We start from the raw sequence: 27,565 nt of genomic DNA on the forward strand, positions 1-27,565 counted from the left end.
AAGGATAAAGGATCTCGGTGCGTTGTGTCCGCGCTGGTTGGTATAGCAAATCCTCAATCACCCTTAATGTTTCCTCCTGAGGGATATTAGTATATAAAAATTCAATATCCAAACCCACTAGGAAATCCATTTCAGGATCAAACTCCATGTCTTTAATTAGGTCCAGAACGTCCTTTGTGTCTTTAATATATGATTCACTCTTTTGGTCCAATAGTCGCAAAATTGTGACGGGCTCCAACACTGAACCTATCCCTGACACACACCGGCGACCTTGTGGTGGCCTAGTTGGTTTATGCACTTTTGGGAGGGTGTTAAAAATAGGGGGTCATTGGTTTTTCCTTGCATAGAATCATACCTTCTTTGTCTGTGATCCACCCACGTTTCACTGCTTCCTCCACCAGACTCCAGATTACTACCTCGATTTCACTGGTGGGATTTTTTGCTAGAATTTTATAGTTGTGGTGATCTGACAAGAGACGCAGACATTCCTAGTCCTATAACTCCCTAGTTTGGATAACAATAGCGCCTCCTTTATCTGCCGGTTTTATGAGTGTCTGCGTTTTGGTTCAATTCCGGTATAGCCTTTTCCTCTAATCTCGACAGATTCATGAAGGGATGTTCCGTTCTGTCCCTCAAAACCTCAACATTGTGGATGAAATTTACCTGAAATCAAACATTTTCCTTCCATTTCTTTGGAAACTTCCGGTATTCAATGTTTCCCCAACTGTGGCGATAAAACCTCTGCCCCACTTGTGTGGTTGAGAGCTCCCATTGACCCTGGTTTGATCTGTTTCTGTAGCAGGCACTAGGCCCAGCCACTCGTGGGGCAGGGTTTTTATCGGTGCAAGTGGGATTACGCTTGGTTGTAGAAATTGTTTGGATTCCTGTATTTTCCAGAAATTTCCATCACCAAATTGGAACGAAAGTAATTTGAGCATCAACAATAATCTTAACAATGCCAGGTCTACTCGGATCCCTGCTGGACTTTAGAGATGGTTGTCAAAAGCGACTTGCAGGTGCTCTGGTCGGAGATGGTCTGGTTGGGGATGTTGAACAGTTCACAGTAGTGTGCACTTGCTGCAGGTAGGCAATATCTGTTGCTGTAGTATCAACAATTTCATCTCCGTGATATGATACTACAGAACCTACCCCCTTTAATGTGTTTTATTCCATGTTGATTTATGTTTATGAAAATTTAAATTTTTGGTTCTTCATTATTGGATGATTATCTTGCATTAAAAAATACATATATTAAGACCCAAAAAATAGGTTTTCAGAACTCTATTCCTGCAAGAGAGCTGTATACACCCACACTTCGAATATTTGTATGCACAGGGCATGGTCTCTATATAAATTTCTAAGCTTATGACCAATATCAGGACATACTGTTAAAACTGAACTTTTCCTTTAATCTAGATAGTGGTATTGTCTAACATTTACAATAGTTAGAACATTATTGAACTGTGATATGCCTGTGTCCGGTCCCCCATATCACAGAGCTCCTGCTCACTGCTTTAGATGTGAAGAGGCACACTCCTCTTCACTGCAAAAGTTACTGTGTATGACCTATGGTTGTGTCGTAGTTTGGACTCTTGCTCTGGGCAAGACTGCTGGTTAAAGGATGACATTACTTTTGTTTGTAGGCGACTATGCCTATCCTACAAGTAGCAACTGTTGTCCCAACCTTACCGGCTCACTAGCAGCACCTCACCAGAAACACAATAGTAAAAGTTGATTTGTGGCAGCCTTTACGCATGTACTCAAGAATAAGACATCTCGGGGAGTGTAGTGGTTAAACAGAGATACCCCTTTCTCACAGATATATCATGTCTCATACAAACACAGGCAATGACAAAGATGCAGTAAAGTTTCAATAGTTTTTATTTAACACAACTGCAATTTGCGATATGTTGCATGGGCTGCAATGATTAGGATAATGAATAATGCAAGAAACGGAATTCTGAAGACGAGAGTCATTATTACAAAGACCCCCACCAACTTGCAATGCATAGAAAAGACATACGAGATGTAATATGCCCTAATACCCTAATGTGATAGGCCTAACCTCCTACCTAAAGGAGAGCTGGGTTTGCTAAACCTAATCTGCCAATGTCATGCCCATGAGTGGAGCCCCCAACCCTCGTTACCTTGGAATGAGGTCTCTATCTCAGACTCCGCAGGGACACGAAGACTGGGTCAGCGTCAAGACGACTGCAGCATCGGTAACAGCGATGGTGGCGATGCCCTCTGGTCGGAATCCCTCTGATTATCTGTCTGAAGTGTGATGTATTTATACAGATCTGCCAGGACCCCTGACGTAGGTGTGTTCCAAAACAATAGGTAACAGGCATGCTTGGGACGGCAATTAATATAAACAATCCCTCGAAAGTATAGAGAGGGAAAATCCCTAACTGTGAACACTTACTGTTTGTTTGTCTTTGTTGCTTGATATTGACGCCTTACCAGGGTGGCAACTGATAATGCAAAGCATAACAAGTGGCCTAACTATAAACAAAGCAGCCATCTTAGAAGAGTTAAATAATTAAATGGGCTAAGACTGAGCAAGATAAGTAGGTTAAAAGTCACTAGGTGACGGGGGCACGAGTCTGCAAGCCGGAGGCTAAGCTAACTCCTGTTATCCCATTAAAACAAATTAGGATGCACTACAGTTGCAAGAAGTATTTTTGATGAAAAACTATCATTTTGACCACTCCCTACGACTGGTAGATGTTGCTTTTGCAGTACACAGTTTTGAGAACGGTTCTTGAACTGCTCACATCATGTAATGTCAACTGGGACAGAATACTCAATACATGACATCCATTCAGATCACTCCAGGTCTTAAATTGTTTTCAAACAGAAGGTCTCCCTGCCATGACTGCATAAACAGATAACTGGATTTTTAGGCCTTCATAACTTTTTGTCCACATAAGCTATCCATGCGAAATTTGCGTCTTTTTTTCCAACATCCTAGGGATTTTAATGCTACCCAGAGTTTGTGGTTTTCCCTGGTGGAGACCAAGAAATTAGCCAAAATACAGCGAAATTTTTTATTTTTTTAAAAAAATGGGGAAAAAAGGGCTGCCGAAGAAGGCTTGTGGTTTTTTTCCCCCCTGAAAAAGGCATCAACAAAGGGTTTCTGGTGCTAAAATCACCATCTTCCCACCTTTCAGGAACGGGCAGACGTGAATCAGCAACCACATTTTTCAACACAATTTTGGCATTTTACTGGGATATACTCCATTTTTACTATTTTTGGTGCTTTCAGCCTCCTTCCAGTTAGTGACAGGAATGGGTGTGAAACCAATGCTGGATCCCGGAAAGCTAAACATTTCTGAAAAGTTGACAAAATTCTGAATTCAGCAAGGGGTCATTTGTGTAGATCCTACAAGGTTTTCCTACAGAAAATAACAGCTGAAATAAAAATATTAAAAGTGAGCTGAAAAAAACAGCCATTTTTCTCCACGTTTTACTCTAACTTTTTCTTGCAATGTCAGATTTTTTTAAAGCAATTTACCGTTACGTGTGCTGGACTCTTCCGGTTGCGAGGATATATAGGGCTTGTAGGTTCATCAAGATCCCTAGGTACCCAGAGCCAGTAAATGAGGTGCACCTTGCAATGGGTTTTCATTCTATACCGGGTATACAGCAATTCAATAGCTGAAATATAAAGAGTGAAAAATAGGTATCAAGAACACCTTTGTATTTCCAAAATGGGCATAAGATAAGGTGTTGAGAAGCAGTGGTTATTTGCACATCTCTGAATTCCGGGGTGCCCATACTAACATGTGAATTACAGGCTATTTCTCAAATAGACGTCTTTTTTACACACTGTCTTATATTGGGAAGGAAAAAATGTAGAGAAAGACAAAGGGCAATAACACTTGTTTTGCTATTCTGGGTTCCCCCAAGTCTCCCGATAAAAATGGTACCTCACTTGCGTGGGTAGGCCTAATGCTTGCAACAGGAAACGCAACATGGGCACAACACATTTTTACATTGAAATCTGACGTGTTTTTTGCAAAGTGCCCAGCTGTGGATTTTGGCCTCTAGCTCAGCCGGCACCTAGGGAAACCTACCAAACCTGTGCATTTTTGAAAACTAGAGACATAGGGGAATCCAAGGTGGGGTGACTTGTGGGGCTCTGACCAGGTTCTGTTACCCAGAATCCTTTGCAAACCTCAATTTGGCTAAAAAAAAAAAAACACATTTTCCTCACATTTCGGTGACCGAAAGTTCTGGAATCTGAGAGGAGCCACAAATTTCCTTCTACCGAGCTTTCCCCCAAGTCTCCCGATAAAATTGATACCTCACTTGTGTGCGTAGGCCTAGCGCCCGCAACAGGAAATGCCCCCAAACACAACGTGGACACATCCCATTTTTTGACAGAAAACAGGTGTTTTTTGCAAAGTGCCTACCTGTAGATTTTGGCCTCTAGCTCAGCCGGCCCCTAGGGAAACCTACCAAACCTGTGCATTTTTGAAAACTAGAGACCTAGGGGAATCCAAGATGTGGTGACTTGTGGGGCTCTGACCAGGTTCTGTTACCGAGAATCCTTTGCAAACCTCAAAATGTGGCTAAAAAAACACATTTTCCTCACATTTCGGTGACAAAGTTCTGGAATCTGAGAGGAGCCACAAATTTCCTTCCAGCCAGCGTTCCCCCAAGTCTCCGTTTTTTTTTTTTTTTTTTTTTTAAAGTGCCTCACTTGTGTGGGTAGGCCTGGTGCCCGCGACAGGAATAGATCACACAACGGTCAATGTTGGTCCTTACATGAGGCAGCTATTGACCCAGGGGTGATCCATTCCTGACGCAGGCACTAGGTATAGGCACTCAAGTGGGGTAGTTTTTTTTATCAGGACAGGTGAGGAATCACTGGGTGGTAGGAATTTTGTGGATCCCAGCATATTCCTGTAGTTTGTGTGACACAAATGCGAGAAAAATAGAGTTTTTATTCAACATTTCAGTTTTGCAGGGTAATCTGGGTAAGAAAACTTTGGGGAATCCACACAAGTCACACCACTGTGGACTCCCCCGAATGTCTAGTTTCCAGAAATGTTTGGGTTTAGTATGTTTCCCTATATGGACGCCGAACCCAGGACCAAAAACACAGGTGCCTGCCTTACAAAACCAGTTTGTTTTGCGATAGATAATTTTGATGTCTCCACAATACGATTTGGGCGGTGGAATTTGGGGCTGAACTAAATTGGGGAGCTCCCAAGAGAGAGCTCTCTCTTTCTGCTTGCCGCCGCATTCACCTGCTCTCTGGGTTGGGCTAACCCACTATTTCCCCGTTGCACAGACTGTGCTTGCGAAGGGACAGCAGGACTGTCCTCATCACCTCCCTCATAATGTACTGGAAGAGGAGTTATCGAATGGGACTCGTCCGACTGAAAAATCACTCGTAGAGTCTGCGCCATTGTCCTATCCCTCAGATGCTGTCTCAGTCTCTGATGTCTCAGTCTCTGATCCTATGTCAGAGCTGTCCTCTATAACCCGAGTGACGGCAGCAGTCATCCATCAAGATGCCATCTCTGCTATTGGCTAAACTGTTGCTCTAAAACACTAGCCTACGTAGACAGTCACAAAATCGATGGTGTGTGTGAGATACGTGCCAACAGTAGAGGCCACGTTACCTGCGCTTCTTCCCTCAATCAGCACGTTCTTTCAAGACACTCGAACACCTTGTCACATACCAATCGTCAGTCTTTAGCGCCTCCTGCGCCCAGTCCAACAATCATTATTGGTGCTCCCACTCCCTCCTCCTCGGATTCCCTCATTACTACCCAGCAAAAGTGCCCTTCATCTCTCCATAGCCGCCCTCCACCCTGCACATACATTACATTTGTATTATAGCGCAGGTAATGGCTGACTTTACTAATGTACTCAGCAAATTACATAAAATACAGATTTGCTCTTTGCAGTAGGCATATAAACCTTCTGGGCTTCTTTATGGCACTAAAACTGCCACTAGACAAGTCTGACCCTTTTGTAGCAGAAACATAATCACAATACTTACTTGACTTTTATATTGCTGCCTAAAAGCTACAGTTGACATGCGTCAGTTGAAGTATGTGCATTGTATATAATTAACTTTTATATGTGGGTCTGGTTTTCCTGTGGGCCGATCGCAGCCCCCAGGGAAACCACACACGTATTGACAAAAGTGATTTTTATATATATCTATATCTAGATCTATTTTTTTTTTTTTTTTTTTTTTTTTTTTTTAGTTGTATGGTTTCCTTGGGGGCCAAAATGCTTCCTGCTCCGATGGGGAAATCCACAAAGTGACGTCACAAATGGGCGGGGGGAGACACGGAAAAGCTTCTGTGTCTCCCGGGGAGAGAAAAAAAAAAAAATAATAATCCTCGGGTGCAACGTACCCGAGGATTTATTAACCACCTCCCTGGTGTCGGCCACTGGTCGTGACCCGCACCAGGGAGGTATTGCGGGTGTCGGCCAGTGGCCGATGCCCGCACCCAAGGGGTTAATTTTCAATTCAAAATGTGTTTCTGAACCTAAAGATCCACAGTTGCATAAAATTAACCTTGGAAGACACAACCTCTTTCCAGTAGAAATGTCTTAGCTACTGATCAGATTCCCATCAAATCACTAAATAACCTACTACAAGTAAAGTTCTATCTGTGTGCTAAGTTTGTAGTTTCTTATAGCAGTTTATTTCATGTAGTAGAGGGGAAATATTTCTGTATTAACTGTATGGAGAGCAATGCTCTTTCATATTACACCACATAACCTTGCTTACTTTGTCCAGTCAACACAAAGCTGGATGAAAAACTATGCTGGACATGACATTTCTTGAAAATGTCAACTTGTGCCAGTTTATGTAACTTTGGTGTCAGTCGGAGTTCAGAGCCGCTTATTAATGCAGGGGCCATTCTGTTCCTTTTTCAAAATATTTTTGTGACCCTTTAAGTACAGTAGGGAACACATGGGCACTAACCTGTTTGCGTTTGGCATATGCTGGTGCCAGACTGGCCCTATGCTTACTCTATTTAGCCTACATAAGCATGTAAATTGACCTCAATTCACAGAAGAAAGTTGAGGGGCACTAATCAATTTTAGTCTAAAAGTTCATTTATTTTTTTCATTGAAGTGCACACAGTCCCTGGCCAACAATTGATTCCCATTACTTACTCAGGGGCACTGATATCATAGTCACAGGTTGAGACTCCGAAAACCAGGTACAAAATAATTGTACATTAGAATTATTTTTAACACCACACATTTTACAGTTTGTATGCTTTTGTGAATTAATGTACATGCATTCAAACTCACATACTTTTGCCCAACTGTAGTTGCAGAATACATACCCTAAAACTGTCTCTGCTAGGTTCATAGTCTGTACATCCCTTCTTCCTTGGTATCTGCAGTTTTATAGACACAACCCGTGTGATGTATTCAGTAAATCATTCACTGACGTGCGCTGTTGTAGTAATGCTTCATCAAACCCAGCTCCCGAGAGCTCCTGCATCAATCACATTAACGTCTATTTATCTATATTGAACCTTTGGTTCTATTTAGCTTCTCTTTCCATCAGCCCTCAACATCCCCTGTTATTTTGACCTATTAAGCTGCCTTCTCTCTTTTAGCGACTCTTGCGTATAGACGTTTTCGGCAATGAGATTGACTCTTGAACGTCCTAATTACTGGTCTCAGTAGAACTAATTCATCTTAAGTGATGCATGTTGGCGTCTACTAAAGCACTTGTCACTTGCTCACATATTTTGCTAACCCTCATTCCTCATTAATATTGTGCATTTCAGAGTGAGTACGGACAGAAATGAGTACGTTGGAGGACATTCATAAATACTGATCTTACAATTCCACCTTAGGTGGAAACATCAGCAAATTGATGATGCACATGCAGGACTTAAACCTGTTTACGCTACAAATAAAATTAGAATTCCATGTAGTCTGATCGACCCTAAATTAATTAGTGCAGGGAATGAAACTTGTGAACATTCCAATAACTTTCAGAAATGATTCCATACTTTTATGGTTGGGGGCACACATCAGTGTCGTCATCTCTATTTAATTCTTTCTCTACAACCTTCAGTCTCTAAATCCATAGGGTTTCTTGTATTTAGTTCCCTATTTCTACCTCTCCTCTCTGGGCAGACTGGAGCAATTCTAGTAAATGTTATCCCTGAGATGTTTCCTCATGTTCTCTTGCTAAGTGTTGTACTGTAGGATATCTTCCATCTATTACACAGAGCTCTTAAATGGTCTCGGCACCTGATTTTAAACTTTCTAATGGTGGAACCAACCTTTACATCTTCTCGTATATGCAGGTAACGGACCTGTATAATGTGGTGTTAAAACGAATGAACTTGCGTGTATCAAAATCGTTCATATTATCAGAAAATGAGGCCTGTATCCTGTTTTTTGTTTTGGCAACAATTAACATACTTTGTGTTAAAAGGAACCTTTCTTGATAGTTGAACCTCTTACTTCACTACAATGATTTTTGTACTTCATAATGCTGCTGGGTCTCAGCATAACCATTAAAGTTTTTTACTTTTCTTCGGTGGGGTATAAAATCTACACTTTGCGTCACATGATTATCTCATTGCGCAAGTGCCTGTGGTATTCTTTTCAGTACCATATAATTTCTCATAATCGGAAGTATATTTCATAAGTTACCCCACTTGGTCCTCCCTTAGGGCTCAACTTACTGCTGCATTTTTATTGTTTTTGGTGTGCTCCAGCTCACTTCTCGTTTGCACTCTCCCATCTTTTTATCACCCTTTCTCCTTCAATCTTGTGGAAATTTCATTTGCCACCTCTTTTACAAAATTTACTTCAGAAGACTGTTTTCTACGAAGTCTACAATCTGAAAACATCTGTTTTCTTCCTGTATTTTAAACTCTGTTCTACATGAGATATTCTTGTCAAGATTTTCAAGCGACATTGTCATGTTCTCTTATGTTCCCTTTCAGAGCAGAAAGGAAACCCTGTCTCTAAACCCACATGCTCTGTACAAACTGATAAGACATGTGGGGTGGTCTCAAGATTAGCTGCTTCATACGCCACCACATTGATGGGCAGTTGTGAGGGTTGTAAATGGGGAAAGGGATTTACAGCTAGACATTGAGGGTATTGTCTATGCATGTTTGGTTGTCCACCTGTACATGAGTTCCTAATAGCCTAGCACCTCTTAGAGTAAGGTTTTAATGCTTGCCTACCTCTGGAGACAAATTTTCCTATTTTATTGAAGTGCTTTTGGTGTGTCTTCAGCACAGGTGAAAACATTTTTCATTAGAAAAAACTAAATTAAAACATTTAAAGCACGGTGGGTCAGAAGGCCTGTTGGGGCTAACTTTGGGGCTGTCTTTTTTTTCCCCACATAGAGATCAACGGAATTTGAATTTCTTCCAGCTTGTAATTTTTTTTTATTTTTTTTATTGGGGCTTAGTCCAGTGCAAACTCCCTCTAAGGCACAATCCTAGGTTATAAAGGGCAACAAGGCATTTTTTTTTTTTTTTCTCTGTTCTGGATTATTTTTCCCCCTTCCTGAGTGTTCATCACTCATCTGACAACTGCATTTTCTTTTTTGTTCACTTTTTTTCTTGGCTTCATTATGTCATTAAAGTTATCACAGAATAAGTAAAAGATGATATTTCCCTCTGCCTTTAGATGTTCTTGAGAGATGGTTGTGCAAACATTTTATCTCCTATTTCGGGTTAGAGCAGACAACCTAGAATGAAGGAGCACAAGTTTTCTAACTGGCCACAAAAGTGAATGTTTGCACTGATACTGAGATTGGATAGCATCTCCCCCCAACTGTATTGTTCATCTGGGATTTTTCACCTTGCCCCACTCCTCTTAATCTATAGTTGTCACCACTGAACCTCTGCTGTTTTACATCTGCCAAGATCAATATATGGCTTGTATGGTCCTGTGCTGATATCCAAGAATATGTTAAATAAATTCTGTTAAAGTGCATTGGGCAAAGACTGCTTTACAGACACTGCTCGGTGAGATTGACAACTAGGTGAGCCTCAGTACCTTGCCTTTGAGTGTTTTTATTGAGGAACTCCTTGTCTTTAGGGGAAACATTCAGTCTTGAGAGGGCTAACCTAGTTTAACACTGAGGTGTTAATGTCTTCGAGCAAACTCTTTAGCAGTTTAATGAGTGCCATCTTCCGCCAGCTCTGCAAACTTGAGCATAATCTCCCACTGCTTTCCATGTCAACCGGGGCACTGGTTGTGAGAGCCTCTGGCTTGTTTGGACTTCCTTAGTGCTTTGTTTACTGGCCTCCCCTCTGCTCCAGACCCATTGGTTGCAGGGGAAAAAAAAAAAAACATTGCAGCTGTCACACGATTTTCTCAAACTACCAATACATGAGAGATTCAGTTTAAGCAAGGTTGGTTAGTTTTCAAACATCTACACAGCCCAGCACCAGTTTTTCAATGCATTCATGTCTATGCCCCTATGTTCTTAGAAGTATCCATGCAGATTTAGCAGCTATGTCTGAGATGAAATTGCTGTTCTAAGGCTATAGAGCTAACTTCTTTTGGTGGACCAGATTTTGGAATTTGCTCCCTTTGTGCCACGCCAGCTCACCACTCTCTTCGGGAAGGCTTTGAAGTCCTATGTGTTCTAACACTCCTTTGAGGTTGCTTCTTAGCAAAACCCCTGTCAAGAGATTGTTGGTGTGCACATTAGATGTGAAATCAGACTGGCTTCCTTGGCTGCACAGGTTTACGTTTAACCAACTCAGATGAACATACACTGAGATTTAGGGGGACAAACTCTAGTTCAACGGAGGGCAGGAATAGACTTCTTTGCCACTTGCTAAACCTAGAGCTTTGGAACTTTTTAAAGTTTCAGGAACTTTGTATCTGAGCAGGAACAGGAGACTACTCTCTTGGCCATACTGCAGATATGAGTATTATTTCCACTTTCACTTTTTGTAGTGTTTGGTCATGGTGGATAGAGAGCAGGTTGGAGGAGAGGCCTAGACCGGCTTCTAGAGCACCACATACAGAACCCCTTTGGTGAGGAAAGATCTTGGCAACCTCCTGATGGGAGGAAGTGATTGGAATTGGACAGGAATGGTTAGATGGTGCACAAATAATGGTCTGTACAGGGCCAGTATGTTCACATTGAATCTTTAACAAAACAAATCTCAAACATTTGGGAAAATTGTTTTATTATTCTACCTGCAGTGCAGGTGTTTGCAGCACTTAGAAAGTAGGGGGTCCATAGTGAGATTGTAAATGCAATGCTTTGTCCCATCCACTAGTTTATTTGTAAAAGTTTAAAGCTTGAAAAATGTTCAAATGTTTTGTTTTATTTATTTAAAAGCTCAAGAGCAAGTAGTCACCAGAAGCACACTTGATGACCTTTTCACTCACAGGGGAATAAATAGTTATGCCCCTCATTTTGGTTAATGGTGACGTTTTCATTGTCAGTGGTGCATGTATTTCACATGTTCATTCCCCTCTGGACATATCTGTGTTTTTTTTAATTTTTTTGTAGTGTTTACTTGAATTTATTTTTTCTTTTTGTTTTTTAGGCTGCGAAAGGAGGAAGGAATAGGCTCCCCCGACCAAATGCACGGGCCCTTCCACCCTCAAGACGCATGTCGTTGCCAAACTTGAAAGATGCGTTTTCAGGCACTGCTCGAGCCTATTGTCAGATTCAACCAGCAAGGCCTGTTTTAAAAGATAAGGGAAATTTGCCAAAGGAGTGCCTGCGGCCTTTCCAGAGACCTCCCGAAAAGCAAAATTGTAGAAAAGGAGAAATTTGCACAGAAGTCAAGAAAGTCTGTCCTTCTGGGAAGCCCAGCCTTGCAGGAAGCCTCAAGCCCAGGAGAAACAGTACAGGAGAGATTGGTAAAAACCTGTACAGTTATTTTGAAAACCATAAAATGGAGGCAATGAAGAGAAGCAAGATTCCACTAGACAGCACCTGGGTTCGTAAAGATAGTGACAGTAGTCAAAAAATGGAAGACAGTGCCAGCCATGAAACCAGCACTGCAGCGTCGGAATGTGGCTCTTCCGTCGGCAGTACATGGAGTAGGACCTTTGTTGTCCTTGATGATGAAGGCAATGAGGTATTTCCAGATACTCTGAGTCTCAATTCCCATGGTGAAGTCCAGGATAACAATGTCGCCCAGGAAGAAGTGCCTACTGTAGAAAGTGCTCAGCAAGCTTTAAACTGTGAATTACCCAATTGTGGGTCCACTGTAACATTTCAACACCTGTTTCCACCAGGGGCCATTGACACCAACTCCATCCTGCCAAAGTCCAGATATTTCCCTGACTGTCAATCTGCAAATCCTAGTGCAGGAGATGCATTGAATGAGGACAATCGAGGCCCTGCTTGTAAATATTTCGGCACCCCAGTGGCCGCCACTAAGCCTAAAGGCAAAATTCAGCTAACTCCGGTCATGGAGGTGGATTTGGAGCTGAGTTCCTCAGAAGCTGGAAGTGCCACTGAACAACAACCACGTAACTTGACCACAGAAAATGAGTGCGTAAGAAAACGCTTTCCAGACATCCTCCAGCATACCACTTCAAACCACGAAGAGCCCGCCCTGACCACTCCCCTCTATCGGAGCTTCTTTGCTGCAGAGTGCATGGAGATAGTCTGTCAGATAGCAGGTGGCAAGCTGCCTGGAGGCAGGATTCATCAGCCGAGCTCTGATGTCTCTGCTGGCCCACAGTCTTCAAAAAGAAAGCGGGCTATGTTTGACTGGTCCACCATTGAAGCAGAGCCTCTTCCTTATGACCTCACGCCTATGAAATCCATGCTATCCCATGATGCAGATAAGGTCATAAGATCTCTGGACAGCACACCGGCACCCACTGATGGATCTTTTTTTGGTGGTAGTATCCTTGACCTTGATAATATGAACCTGCAACTGTTGGAATTTGGGGATGAAGGTGTGGAGGAGAGGAAACAGCTCAGTGCAAGCAAGGAAGCTTTAGATAGTGAGCCAAGTGGTTTGTCCAAAATATCTTTAGCTTCCAGTGACTCTTTCAGAGGCTTAAAAGATTTGTCTTCATTTGAAGGACTTGATGTTATGGAGGTTGCACCCAGACAGCCTGCAAGCATCTGCAGTTTGCATGAAAGTGTAGATGAGTCTGAACCTAGAGCCTTAGTGGACAGCTCCCTGAACAGCACAGTTGACTTGCATGTACCTGCTACTAGTGCTTTATTGAACACCACTGTCACCCACACCCCTGCAGTTCAAAGCAACCAGCTAGCGAACGGCTCTGTACCAAATGCAGTCATCCCTGTAAAGCTGGATGCCAAATCCAGTGATAGCCAAGACCCTAATCTGACAGTCACCAAAGCAGAGAAGGTGACTGCAATGAACAAAACTCAAGATCTATTTGTAACAACACTGGAGGTTGGTGCCATAAGCCCTTACAAAAAATCTGAAATTAAGGTTGTCCATTTGCTAAACACCACACAAGATATTGGGCAAACAAGTCACCTTGAATCAGCTGAGAGGAACTTCCAAATTAATGTTACACAGGACATAGTACTCAGTGGGGACAGTGTAGATGTAACTGAAGAAATTATGGAGGAAGGAAACACTACAAGAGACCTAGGTGACATTAATTGCCAGGATCATGTCAATGAAGGCAACACAACAAGAGACCTAGTAGCCAGTAAGCATCAGAATTTTCTGGACGGTAATACCACAAGAGACCTAGGAGACAAGCGCCAGGACTCTGTTGAAAGCAATACCACGAGAGATCTTGGAGACAACCAGAATCTTGAAGATGGTGGAAACACAACAAGAGACCTGGGAGACAATAACCAGGATCTTGAAGATTGCGCAAATAAAACAAGAGACCTACAAGACATTAAGTACCAGGATCTGAAAGATCTGGAAAATGCAACAAGAGACATAGTAGGAAGTAATCAGCAGGATACTCTAGGTGTGGAGACAATGGCCAGAGACATAAAGCACCAGGATCTCGGTGATAGAAGAAATATGACAATAGACACAGACACCCAGAACCAAGAAGCATCTACACCAGAGTATTCTGCAAATGCAACACATGATTTAGGCAGTGCAAAAATTGAGGTTATTCTTGAAGTTGTGGTTAGCAGTCACACCACATCAGAGAAAGAAGTGGCAAACAGCAAGGCAGGACCATTGGAGGAAGTGGTAAGAGGAGAGGCTAATCTAGTGGAAGACCTGGAAAACGGAGAAGCTATAAACAAGGTTGAGGGACAAAATGAGAATAAACTGGAGGAAGCTGTAAAATTCGAGGCTGAAGTGGAGAACCTCACAGTACAAAGTGATGCTACAACAGAAAACATCTTGGTGAAAAGTGAGGCTAAATTACAGGATGTTGTGGCAAAAGGTGAGCCTACACCAGATGAAGTCCCATCCAGCACGCTGGAGGCTGGACTAGGCGGCTCTGCTAATGCTCGATCTGTTGAAGGGGAACAGCCGTATCATCACAGACCACTAGATCGTCTGAGCTCAGGAGACACGTCTTTAGTGCTTCACACTGCTGACTCCTCCAGGAGGAGTATTGAGCTCACACACAATGAAAGTTGTTTCTCTGCTGGTTCCTTATCCTTTGTGACCTCTACTCCACTACCAGGGGCTGTGGCCTTCCAGTTTACAAAGGGCAGCTGTTCAGATTCTATGCAGAGTAACGCTAGTTCTTTACATAAATTCCCCAATTTATCAATCTGTTCTGTTCCGGAAGAGTCTGACTTTGAGGTATCGGAGACTAGTAAGAGGAAATCCACAGCAGCTAAAAAAGGCATGGACAGAACTGCAGGAAAATCTATTGGCAAGTCCACTGTCTATACCGCCAGAATTTCAAATCTACAACACCCAGCAAACAGCAGCCAGAGGAATCTATCCAGGGCTGAAGTGCCCTCTAAAACTCCATTGGCGTCTGGAATTCCTGGAGCCAGGCGGGCCCTGGCACTCACTTCAACTGTTGAGAAACCTAGAGTTTCCAGGGAGACTTTGACAACAAAACTTCCCATAGGTGGAGCAAGGATCCCAACTATGACTAAGACTTCTTCCAAGTCATCCCTGACCAATGGTAAGAGCGGTCTACCGAAGTCTGGGATTCAGTCCAGTACACAGAAGCCCAGTGGAACAAGCTTCACTAATCTGCCATTTGAAGTTCAGAGAACAAGCTCATCCGTGCTTGGTGAGCAGGCTTCAAAAAACGAGGGAACACCACCACCTGACCTAGAACCTAAGCTAGCACAAGTAAGTGACAACAAACCTGACAACTTGAGGTTCACTTTTACCCTGATCTTTCTGTTTGATTGGGAATAGTGAGTAGGGCTAGACTGTATTGGGATTACATGAAGACAGGGAATAGAGAACCCACAGTACATAGAAATATATGGTCCTGGCAACGAGTGACTCATTTACACACTGAAGCGCTTTTATGCAATAGAATTGGATATGTAATGTAAAAGAAGTAGGTTGGATGTCAAACAGCCAGAGCTTTTTGCTTTAGATTTTTCTGGAATTTCAGGAGGTTTGATTCTTTTCTCGAGTTCAAAGGCAGAAACTTCCACATTCTTGTCCTTTGGACCCTAAAGGATCTGACTGCAGTGGGATTTCTTGAGTCCAAATTATGGTTCTGAATGCCAAGTTTTAAATATGTTGTAACCTATGTCAGGCTTTTTTGCAGCAAGGGCAAGATGAATGGAATAAAAATAATCTAGGTGAAAAGGTACAAATCAGTTGGGTGCTCTGAATCTGCCTTTTCGCTTGGTATGCGCTATAGAAGTACTACATATCCTTCGAAAGATTACAAAAGGAAATATTTGTCTTATGTTTTAAAAATGGGGAAAAAACAAGTTCTGGAGACTGCTGCTGTTTAGTTGGTGCCCACAAGCTTGTGCGTGTCTGTGTTTGTGCCCAGATGTCTTAACTCTCGGTCAAGCAGTCTAAGGTCCCATAGACTGAGGGCAAAGGTTGCTCCTTAAGCATTCTGAGCATTTCCAGTAAAGAGAAGGTCAGATTTCGATGACTTCGGCCTGAGGCAATTGGCTTTCACATACCAGCACACGCTCTGCAGGAATGAAATGCTTTCAATTTACTTGCCCTGGATTTTCGAGATGATTTGCGTGACATCTTTGTACAAGTAGAATGGTCAAGCAGGGTTTGGTCAGGCTTAAACAGGCACACTGGCAGATCCTTCAGAACACCCCACAAGACTGGTCTGGAGGATGATTTATGTCTAGTTGAACAATGGTGTGACCCGATAGGAATCTAGTAATCCACTTCTGTGATGTTCCTTGTATGTTAGTCACAGTCTTCCACACACAATATTGTGATTAAGGGTGCTGACATCCATTGAGAGGTGTAATCAAATCAGGGCTGTAACAATGCCAAAGTCTGCTATAGTTCGTAGGTCATCCTGACCTGAGGTAACTACATCCTCTTGTGGAAAACTGCTACCTGCAGATTCCTCTTCTCTTAAATCCCCTCCGGGTGCCAACATGAGTATGGAAGAGGTCAGAGGTCTACTTTGCTGACGGGCGATAACGGGACTCCGACTTGACCCTTGAGCTCTCACCGGACGGGTCATGGAGCTGTTTTTGGCAGTGTATGGCACCACCAGGTGAGCCAACGTCCGTTTCTTTTTAACTCCCTTCGAAGGGAGTGCACAGAATGTTTTCCTCAAAATTGATTATTTTACAGTGTTTGCAGTATGTTTTCCACAAATATTTTAAACTGTCATTCCTGCCACTAACAGATGTCGCACTAGTAACCCTCCTTTATCTGTCTCGTGGTTGGGCCCCAAACATGGCGCTAGGTATTTAATCCCGGCATCCTGCTATACCTCCTTTTTGAGGGGGGGTGAAAAAAAATGGCCAGAGATTTTCATTTTTGATTTGTTTTTGGATCATTAGTGAAGTAATTTAGACTGGGTATGGATTGCTGATCTGGGGCAAATGTTTCTGGGTGACGTTTTTTGGGGGATGGGGGAGTTGCAGTGATGTAATATGTCAGGAGCCATGAGACCTATATACTTCATTTTGGTGTCAAAGCATAGGTTTTGTGGGGCTAGTAGTCTTATAGAGACAGAAAATAACTCCTCAGAGTAACTCTTCTGCCATTTTTCAAAATGGCGGCTTTAACAGAGGAAGAAGAGACCTATACATATAGAAATGAAACTAATAATAATGGTTTTTAATCCTTTTATGTGTACACCAAATAATGTTTATGATCTGAATAGGAAAAGAAACTATGTTTATCACTCCTGCTTTAGACACCTTTTTATAGTAGTTTATTTGTTTTGGCAATCACTCGTGGTTAATTTGCAGAATGTTGAACATTTGAGAAGCGTGTATCGACAGGAACATCTTTTTCTAGCACAGGTTTTGCAAGTACATGCGTAAGTTCTGTAGGTAGAGGATTTCGAAATTTTGTAGGTTTTAGCACCCCATCAATATCTTCCCAACCAAGTTAACACGGATGCTTCTCTACATATACACGATCCAAAACATTTACACATTTTCTGACAAGTAGAACGCTCTTTTAATGTGTCCCCGCACAGAATGTCGGTGGAAGGTCACTAAGCAGGACTGATCTCTTTAACTCACTGTACCGAAGATCGTCAAATGTGAGGCAGTCGCAACTCGTTTTCCACACATGCACAAGGTATTTTTCTACATCTTTAAAGTCCCATTGTTCTTCTTTCTCATCAAATCCTTTTAGAAACGTCACATGTTTTGTTCAAACCTCCAAGCTCTGTTCCAATTTTGCTCATAGTGTCATCACCCGTAAGAGAATGCACCTTGATAAGCACACTGGGTCAAGTCTCTTGTACAGAATATGAAGTGGGATTAAGTGTATTCTCTCGCCTGTTCCATAACATATCCATAACTCTGGCAGTCCTTGACTTATGAACATTGCAACAAATCTAAATAGCGCAATATCTGTGTCATTTGACAGTACAATGACTTGATTGGAATCATTCCGAACAGCCCACTCAACGTGTGGCACAACACAAAGGTCAGCTTCCTCCAATTTGCTGTTAAGTTCTTGAACAACATGGCCCATATCGTTTGAATATATCTCTGCAGGCACCAACTCCTCATTGACAGTCATTCCACTTCCAATATTTGGAAAGTCAGTGTTCGCTGAAGCATCAGCAATGTTTTGGCGAGTTAACATCTCCAAATTAATCTTGTTCGGTGTTGATCACGAGAATTTATCAAGTTGTACAGTTATAGGTGTCACATTTTTGATGCAGGCAAGGTCAATTGTTCTACTTGTAGACATTCGTCTGATTCTCTCATTCTTTGACAGCTAGTTCAAGATAGCTGTCAAAGACAATGTGCAGTTCTTGCAAAGCGGACATGGACTTTGATATCTGTAGAACAGTCTGAATGGCCTCTCCAAAGTTTTGCATAGATTCAATCTTGACCATTCGCAACTGTGACATATAGTCCACAACAGCAGTTTTCAATGAGGACATTCCCAAACTCTTGTACGAGTTTGTGCTTCATTGGTTTGGTTGCAGCATCTCCATCAAATAATGTGTTTGTTGGAAGAAGATAATGGGACAGAATGTCCTTGATAAATTCACCTGTTTCTTTTGCTACAGCCATCTCTGTTTGCAAAATTTGTTTTTTTGTAACCTGTTTTGTAGTGGCTGGTTGGATGAAACTTACTATGGCAATTAAGGTGTGGAAGTTTAGCTTTAGTTACATTATCAAACCGCTTTTTCTCTTTCAATACAAATCTCTCCTGGTTCAGTTCTGATCCATGTTCCAGGACAGCTAGTAGACTTGTCTTTATATCATTATCCACATATTGTTTGGTCACAAAGTTTTGTAGTCGCACATGCTCAGTCATTTCAAAGTTTTCCTTGTTGCATGAAATGAAGAAGGCTGTCAACATCTTTATTAAAACGTTCCCCTCTGTTTCCCACAAGTTTGTGGTAAAGAACAGTTTCACGATGGCCCATTAATTTTAAATGTATCTCTGAAAACATTGCAAATAGAAAGGGACTTCATGGTGAAGTAGCTGCCATCGAACAACACATTGGCTTTTACGTGTCTGAGCAACAATTCCCTTGGAGCTTTTTTTGTGGTCTCTGGATCGTCTGTCCAGTTTCATACCTGGAGCCACAGCATTGATCCTTCCCTCTCTGTCTTTCACTATAAAATGTCTTTGGATTAATTTTCTGTAGAGGTATGGGTTTTTTCACCTCTAGCTTCTTCATGGTTTCCAAATACCAGGCCCATATCTCAGCTATTTTATGCAGTGGAATTTGTGAAACACATTAATACATTAATCAGTGACTCCACAGTCTTCATGTGCAGCTCCCAATCACCTTCCTGATCAGCACGTACCATGTTTTTCACTAGAGCAATCATGGGTAAAACATTTCCCCAGTACTTGTAAAGTTCTGATTTTTCTTAATTATTTGACAAACTCTATGAACTTGTTTTTCAGGTTTTCTGATTTCAGCTGAGTGTATTAAACATTGCCTGGTGTTGCATTATGTCTTTTGAATGAATTGTTCCCCGTGCCTTTTTCACTTCTGAGAAGATATGCAAACCATAATTTATCACTCTTGTTTCAGAAATCAGACACTTGTAAAGTGTGGCTTATCACCCGGGGGGGAGGGGTGTCTCAAGGCGCTGTTGTGGGCATGTTGATCACTCAGGACCAGGTCTTGATCCTTCATGAACTGCTTCAGCGAGGTGGCCTGTCTGGGGTTGAGTGGGAGTATGTTCCATGTCTGGGCTGGGACGTAAGAGAAGGATCTACCTCTGCGCTTCCTGATTCTGGGGATGGCAACATGGGTGAGTTTGGAGAATCAGTGTTACCTGGCGGGGGTGGAGAAGGTCAGGCGGTGGTTGAGGTAGTCCTGTCCGATGTTGTGAAGTGCCTTGTAGGTGTGTGTCAGTAGCTTGAAAGTGATGTGTTTGTCGACCAGCAGCTAGCGAAGGTCTCTGAGGTGGGTGGAGATGTAGCTGTGGCGTGGGATATCCAGGATAAGTCTGGCTGCTGTGTTCTGGATTCTCTGTAGTCCAAAAAGTAGTTTTTGTGATGCAGGCGTAGAGTGCCTTGCTGTAGTCTAGTTTGCTGCTAACAAGAGCATGAGTGACTGTCCTTGTCTCGATGGAGATTCACTTTAAAATCTTCCGAAGGAGATGCAGAGTGTGGAAGCATGACAATGAGACGGAGTTGACTTGGTTGGTCATGGAAAGAATGGAGTCCAGGATGATGCTCAGGTTGGTGGGGGCGTTTGCAAGAGCAGTAGGCCAACAGGAGTTGCTCTAGGCGGAGGGAGTGGGGCAGAGTACGAGGATCTTTGTTTTGTCTGAGTTGAGTTTGAGGCAGTTGGATTCCATCTTTGCTCTTGATGGGCCGTCGGTCAGGCAGAGAATCAGTTGGGTATCATCTGCGTAGGAGACTGTTTAGGCCATGCGGTCTAACAATTTTAGAAAGTGGGGCAATGAAGATGTTAGAGGGTCGGGCTTAGTGAGGATCCCTGGGGTACTCCACACGAGGTTTCTTTTGGTGCAGAGGTGAACGGTAGGAATTTGACGCTCTGGGTTCTTCCAGTGAGGAAGGATTGAATCCATTCTATTCCATTCCATTGCTTTGCTGTGGATGCAGGCATCATGGAGTCTGGTGTGAAGTGGGAACTGTCGAATGTGGTGGAGAGGTCGAGGCGGATGAGGATGGCCGTGTCTCTGTGGTCCAGTATCGTGTGGATGTCATTGTTTGCTGTGAAGAGGGCTGTTTTGGTGCTGTGATTGCTCCTGAATCCGGACTGGGAGGGGTCTAGGATGTGATTCGACTTGAACACCATGAGTTGTACGTTGATGGCCTTTTCTGTTACTTTGGCTGGGAAGGGGAGCAGAGAAATGGGTCTGTAATTCATATCCTTAGGTAGGTGGAGGGTTTCTTTAGGAGTGGGTTGATCTCTGGGTGCTTCCAGTCTGATGGGAAGGTGGTGGTTTTGATGGAATGGTTGAAAGTCTGACATAGTTCTGGTGCGATGGTGGAGCTGGCCAAGTTGAAGATTTCATGTGGGCCCGGGTTCCGAGAGGGCCCCATAATGGATGGAGTTCATGATTTTCCGGGTGTCTTCAGTGGAGATAGGGGTCCAGTGGTTCAGGGTCTGGTGCGGCAAGGGGTCTGTGGTGATGCTGGAAGGGCCGGAGTTTTGGTTCTTGAATCCTTCATATATGTCCTGGATTTGTGAGTGGCTGAGTGCATCGGTGATCTTGGCTTCAATGACTTTGCACCAGTTTTGCCGGGGGATGGTGGGTGCGGTGGACTTGATGAAGGCATCGGTGGTCGGTCCAATGGTGTTTGGAGGTGTGAGAAATAGTGGGTCGAGGAGGTGACCTATTGAGTGGGGAGATTGACTGGTTGCTTGAGACAGAGGGTGGTGAGGTTGTCCAGGAGGATTGTGGTGTTTGGGTCGTGGTGGTTCTTAGTGAAAGTTGAGGTCTCTAAGTTAGATGTAGTCGAAAGTGAGGGCGGTGACTAGGTTGGTGATAGCTTCGCTGAAGGCTTACCAGGGCCTGTGAGGTCTGTAGACGAGCATGCCACAAAGGGAAGTGTTTGTGTTGGTTTGAATTTGGAAGTGTAGGTGTTAGAGGTTGGTTAGTTCTGCTTCTCGGTGGTGGTCGATGGGCAGAGGATGTTCCTGTAGGCTATGGCGATGCTTCCTCCTGTTCGATTGAGTCTTTGTGGACAATTTTGTATCCGTCGGGAATGGCAGTGGTGATGTCAGGGGCTGAGGTGGGGTGATCCAGGTCTCTGTGAGGAAGGCGACATCCAGGGCGATTGAGTCGAGGAGGTCCCAGACTTCTACTGACTCTAATTCTAATGAGACTACTGGATTTGAGCGGCAGAATCTCCTGTGGTGTGGGGAACGGAGTCTAACCCACTACAGGTGACACCTGACAGCCTAATCCAGGTTTTGCTCCGGCTAACTAGCAGTGCCTCATCTCCACCCAAGAGCAGGGATGATTGGGCAGCCGAGCACATGACACAATTGACACCTCAGGGAAATCATGGTCACTCAAATCGCATCCGTTTCTCTCATTTACATTAGTCTCACATATACAAGAACAATTGGAGGAAGTATGTTTCAATGTGGTTTTAATGAAGCAACTGCATCTTAGCTAATAAAGCATGTACTGCAATAACCAGGACGATAAAGCATGACAGGATTGTTCAAGGAGAGTAGAGCATAAAAATATTGCTACCATATTGTCTCTATAGTCATAAAAATAATTTCTATCTAGGCTATGTTATAGCTCCGCATGTTAAGCTCTAGTTCTGCCCTTCAGGTTCCCCTGGGAAGACGTCATCCCTCATACCTGAGCAAGAGGACTGAAGTCTGCATAAGCAGCTGTAGCGAAGTGTTCAGCAATCAGGATACAGTCGGGGTCATCTGTTTGGAATCTCCCTCTAACGAGTATGGGACAGAAGTGTTTTTATAATAAAACCGCTGATGTTCTAATAAAATGTCCATACTTAACAATGCTTATGTTTCTATGAACACTAGAGACCAAGCGTTACCATGTTTACCGGCAACCTATCTTACTGCAGCCTTGAGAAAGTACAGAGTGAAATATATGTCTTGTTTAAGAACGCAGTGCTCACCAAGGCAAAGAAAAGCTAGATCGAGAGAAATAAAACACGATCGCAAATATGGCTATTAAAATAGTAAACAAAGCTGAATAAAATATATCTAGGGTAAAGTGCACAAAGGCAGGCCAAGTTTGCTAAAATAACGTATATAGAGCCAGAACTAAAATGGCTACACAGCATAGGAAACACCTTCATCGCAGAAAATTGGCAGGGTAGGCTGGTCTTTAAGCTGAGCATGCACATCTTGGAATGTTTTTAGAGCTGGTATACTGTTGCATAGTTTGTGACTGGATATGGTATTACAGGTAAAAACCCAACCACCTTCAGTGGGGCGGTATTCAGGGAGATCAGAGCACGAATTCCAGCCCACGGAGGAACTGGATCCTTCATTCTGCACCGAATAGGCAATATGATAAATTCAGTTAAATCCGCTTTGTGGACCACAACATCAGGTAGAATAAGATCCATGTCCTCAGCTACTTTGAAACTTTCTGGTAGACTGAAGTGTTGATGGCTTGAAGTGATTTTGCACACGTGGGCAAGGCAGTTGGGTTATAAGTTTGCAGCTTCGTTTGTTTATGCCTACAACTGACACTGATTGTTTTCCAGCAGTTACTTCATTGGTATAGTCTTGAAAAAGCACCATGGCTGTATCATATGTGCTGGATGTTCCAGGCAAAGAAAAGCGGTTTTCAAAATCAAAACTATCAAGAGCAGCAATTGTACATCATTTCCTGGTAAAGTGACTTGGAAACGATGTGCTGTCTGATTCACAAGGTTTTATAGCATGAGCTTCGAACCAGTTCCTGCTCCGTACTATGTCATTATTACTTGTTGATACACCAATCCCATTCATTGAAGTGATTAGCTCTCTACTTTTGCACTCGTCATAGACTGCGTGGGCAGTCATCATGTGTAGCAGTTTTCTTTTTGATGTGATGTACTGTCTTTTCAAAATAATGTTTTATTAATTACATTTTCACAGCATAAGCCTGTCGGTTCGTGGGATTGTCTTCCACTTCTTTGCTTATATTTTCAAAGCCATCACCAATGTTTTCGGCTTCTGTTCTGATCTCAAGAACTTTAGTTTGTAACCGTTTTGCTTTGCTGATACTAAACAATAATGTAAAAATTAAGACAACATCAGGCATTCTTGTTGACTCCCATGATTTGTCATTAAGTACAAAATCCAAATCTTTCAGGACATTTCTTAAAATGGTTTCTGCTGATTTTACTGCATCCTGAGATCTTATTTTGGCAGCAAGAACTTCGGGAGTCAAATCAGCTGAGAACACCTTAAGTGACTCATTCTTTTTGTCTGACTTAAACGAATTCTGTCATTGTACATTCTCACCAGAAAAATCTTAATTTCATTATTATGGACCAATACAGTTTCCTCAATGGTTGCCCATTATTTCTCTGATATCACGGAGTGTGAACCCGTAGCCAGCACTCAGAAGTGGCTTTAAAACTTCATAAGCCTTTTCAAAGAGCGCAAACTTGACTGAAGTCTGCCGCCATGTTGCAGCTGGCAGCTCATTATACATTCATATTCTCGAATGTATGCACGCATGCAGTTCAGGTGGGCACACAAATCTGCTGCAAATGCATTCACCTTGCTGTTTAGATCAACTACTCGGCTGAAAACTTCATCTTGGAAGAAACTAGCTGCAGATAAAAACATGTTTGCCCTTTGAGACTCACATACTCTGTACTTTGTTCTTTCATCAATCCCCTTGTTGTGGCGAAACCACAGATAACACACTGAAGATACTCTGCTTTCTGATCAGTTGGAGGTGGAGGAGGGGTAGCCATCGATCTTCTAAGTGGATGGGTATTGGGTTTGGTTGTTGCTTTCTCAGAAGACTCGTATTCTTCTTGTGATTCACTGGTTTCTGCTATTTTTTGACAAATGTTTTCCAGGCTTTTTTCCATTGTATACCACTTGTAGCACTTGTTATTACAATGATTACATATTTAATCCTCTTCTCCCATCAGTTTCAATCTTTTGTGAACTTTGTCTTGCTATATTTCTGCAGCATCTGGAACTCTCTTCTGTCCTTCGGATGAGTTTGGCATATATCATGTTTTTTTTTTTTTTTTTTTTTTTTTTTTTTTTGTGTGTGTAGAGTTCTTTGATTTTGTAGCTAGCAGCACTCTGTCCGGAAGTAAAGATCCTCTGCTGCCACCTGTTTCGTTCATGTTTACAAATTTGAATCCATGGAAAACCCGAAACAAACAATATTAAAATAACCAATATGATGACTAAAACACATATAGAGCCGCCATTTTGAAAAATGGCAGAACAGTTGCTCTGAGAAGTCATTTGCTGTCTCTGTATGACCCCCAAAGCCTATGTTTTGAGACCAAAATGAAGTATGTAGGTCATGGCTCCCGAAACAGTATATCAACACTGCAACACATCCGCCATTTTCAAAAATGTTGTCCAGAAAAAATCGGCCCAGATTAGCTATGTCAACTCAAGCTAAATAGCTTCTCTAATGATACAAAACACAAATTAAAAATTATAATCTCTGGACAACATTTAAAAAAAAAAAAAAAATGTTTTACGGAGGTATATCAAGCAGCCAGGACCAATTCTGAGAAAGGGAGCCTAATGCAGTCTTCATGGCACAGGCACATGATGAATGATAGACCAGTTACCACTCCATATCTCGCTCTGGTTCACCTTTGACAGGTAGGTCTTCAAAGTGTTTCGCTGAGAAGGGCAAGTCCTCCCTTTTCATGGTGGTGCTCCAGCTCGAGGTTGATGTATTCCAGTTAATTGTCTTACCTGACTCTGATCTTGATGGCCTCCTGAGAACCAGCCCCACTCTCCCTCCTTCTGGCACCAGCCTCAACTTTTCTGCTCTCGAAGGCCTTGCTATCTCTTCCAGTATCTGCACTGGACTTGTCCTCTGCTAACTTTGTATCCGGTTCAGCAAATGATCTTTTTGAAGTCCAAGCCATTTTGATCAGGTCTAGATGCAAGGAGCAGCTCCCCATACAGACCCTTGCCTCGTGATGACTACTTTAATCATTCTGGGGAGCTTTTTTTGCTCCGATTCCAACTACATCAAGTGGCAAACTTAGTCTACCATGACGACAGCAGGAGGTGGACAATTGTTACACTCCTACAGACACACACATACAGGGGGACTCTTTGGTCCTGCAGATTTCCTGTGGTCTGGATACTTCTGAAGAGCTGGGTCTCGTTTGCCCTAGGGCCTCCCGCCGATGACGGGGGGCTCATTTAGGTCAGTTGTTCCATGCTGCTGAAATTCTTGAATTTCCCCTATCATTCGATGAGAGCAAAGTTAATTGCCTCACTGAAATACTACACTTTGTCTCCTCTATTGCTGAGCCCTTGCTTATGTTTAATCAGGCTTTGATAGAACTGTCGTGGTCACATGGCGAAATCCACAGTGGCAGGTCAATCACAGTTCTTGGTGGCTCACCTTTCTCTAGAGTCTTGTTGTGCAAGACTGTGCTGTGTTGCGCAGAGCCCGGGCTATTTTCGTTTAACTCCTCCTGATAGGTAATTGAAACAAATTGTTCTAGACTCAGAGAAAACCATGAAAACACCCGCCATCCCCCTTTTCAAACAGGGTTGATCCTGTAGGGCTTCAGTGGGAGAGGGATGCAACTCTTTAGGAGAAAAAGTCCCCTAATGGCTATCAATTTAATAATTTAAAACAAACGCAAAGCAGTACATCAGTATGTGTGCCAAAATGTATTATTATATATGCATTACAGCAAATTTGAAACTGTGTGCAAAGTTTGAGCGAAAAACTTATATAGTTACCTACACTTAAAAGCAATATTTGAAGCACGTCTATACAAAACACAAACAATCTACTCTTAGAGTCCTATCTCCGGAAAGAAAACAAACTAAGCAGCTATCCCTAAAGCGAGTCTCTGGATTAGCATTCAGGGGTTAATTATGCTGTCCCATAATGCGAGGGCGTTAGAGTTGATATATTGTCATATTTGTTGTAGATCTCAATCAGTCTTTTTGAGAATACTTCAAGAACTCGTTTCGACTGGAGTAAGGTGGGTGTGTAGATCCTATAGAGGTCATCATTAGGGCTTCCCAGTTTAGATACCGACTTTGTCAAAAATTCACAAGGATATGGGGGTGGGGGGGAAATACGAGTTGATTGAAGAGTATTGCAATACCACTACTCTTTCCGTCTGCCCTGAACAGTTAGCTCGTTGCCCCCATCCACCTCCTCTCTACCCTTCTTTTGTCATGGACCATGCACCAGCCACCTCACTCCTGTCCTCCGTGGTCCAATATGCTGCAACTGCCCCCTCCCTTCCTGTCTTACATTGTGTTATGCTGCCGTTGTCCCTCCTGTCTGTCCAGTATGGTCTGCTTGCTGCCCTTGCCACTTTGCCTTCTGCTTTCTGTTGTCCTTATGCATGGCCCTGACCCCTCTCTATTGCTTTCCATGGTCTGTTGTGCTGCACTGCCATCCTACTTGCCCCGAGTGGTGCATTGTGCTGCTGACGCCTGCCCTGTAAGGTCATTTTGGTGCCCCTGTCCATCTTTCACCTGCCCTCTGTTATCGGAGTACATGCCCCTACCTCCTCCTTCCTCCTGCTGTTTGTGATCCAATGTATCAGACTTGCCAACATTTTGTACTTGGTAAGAGAATTTGAAAAAAAAAAAAAAAAAAACCTGGGGAACTGATTTTCCACGTTAACTTACATTGAAAAGGAGGAGAGTGTAGGCAGATAAAATAAAGCCCTTTTGGGCTTAAAAACATTGGGAGTCTACTGCCTGACTCTGGTCTGTTGGCATATATGGTTGTACTGCCACTGCCCCTTCCTTCTACCCTCAATGGTCTTACATAGGATGAATAACACTAACATTGAATAGAAAAAAATCAGTAAGTGGTATTTACATCAGTCTAATTAGTCATACAGGCATGCATCTGACATTCTTA

The 27,565-nt window shown here is 42.8% G+C and overlaps 1 protein-coding gene across 1 annotated transcript in view; it reads left to right on the plus strand.

The window, feature by feature from the left end:
• Positions 1-27,565, plus strand: part of LOC138260930 (uro-adherence factor A-like) — a 312,276-nt gene that overhangs the window by 85,462 nt on the left and 199,249 nt on the right. Inside the window, exon 2 of the mRNA XM_069209459.1 lies at positions 11,544-15,230. Within this exon, the coding sequence (XP_069065560.1) occupies positions 11,544-15,230 (3,687 nt within the window). The remainder of the gene's footprint in view (positions 1-11,543; positions 15,231-27,565) is intronic.

This window comes from Pleurodeles waltl, chromosome 2_1 (genome assembly GCF_031143425.1).
Source record: "Pleurodeles waltl isolate 20211129_DDA chromosome 2_1, aPleWal1.hap1.20221129, whole genome shotgun sequence".
Classification (NCBI taxonomy): domain Eukaryota; kingdom Metazoa; phylum Chordata; class Amphibia; order Caudata; family Salamandridae; genus Pleurodeles; species Pleurodeles waltl.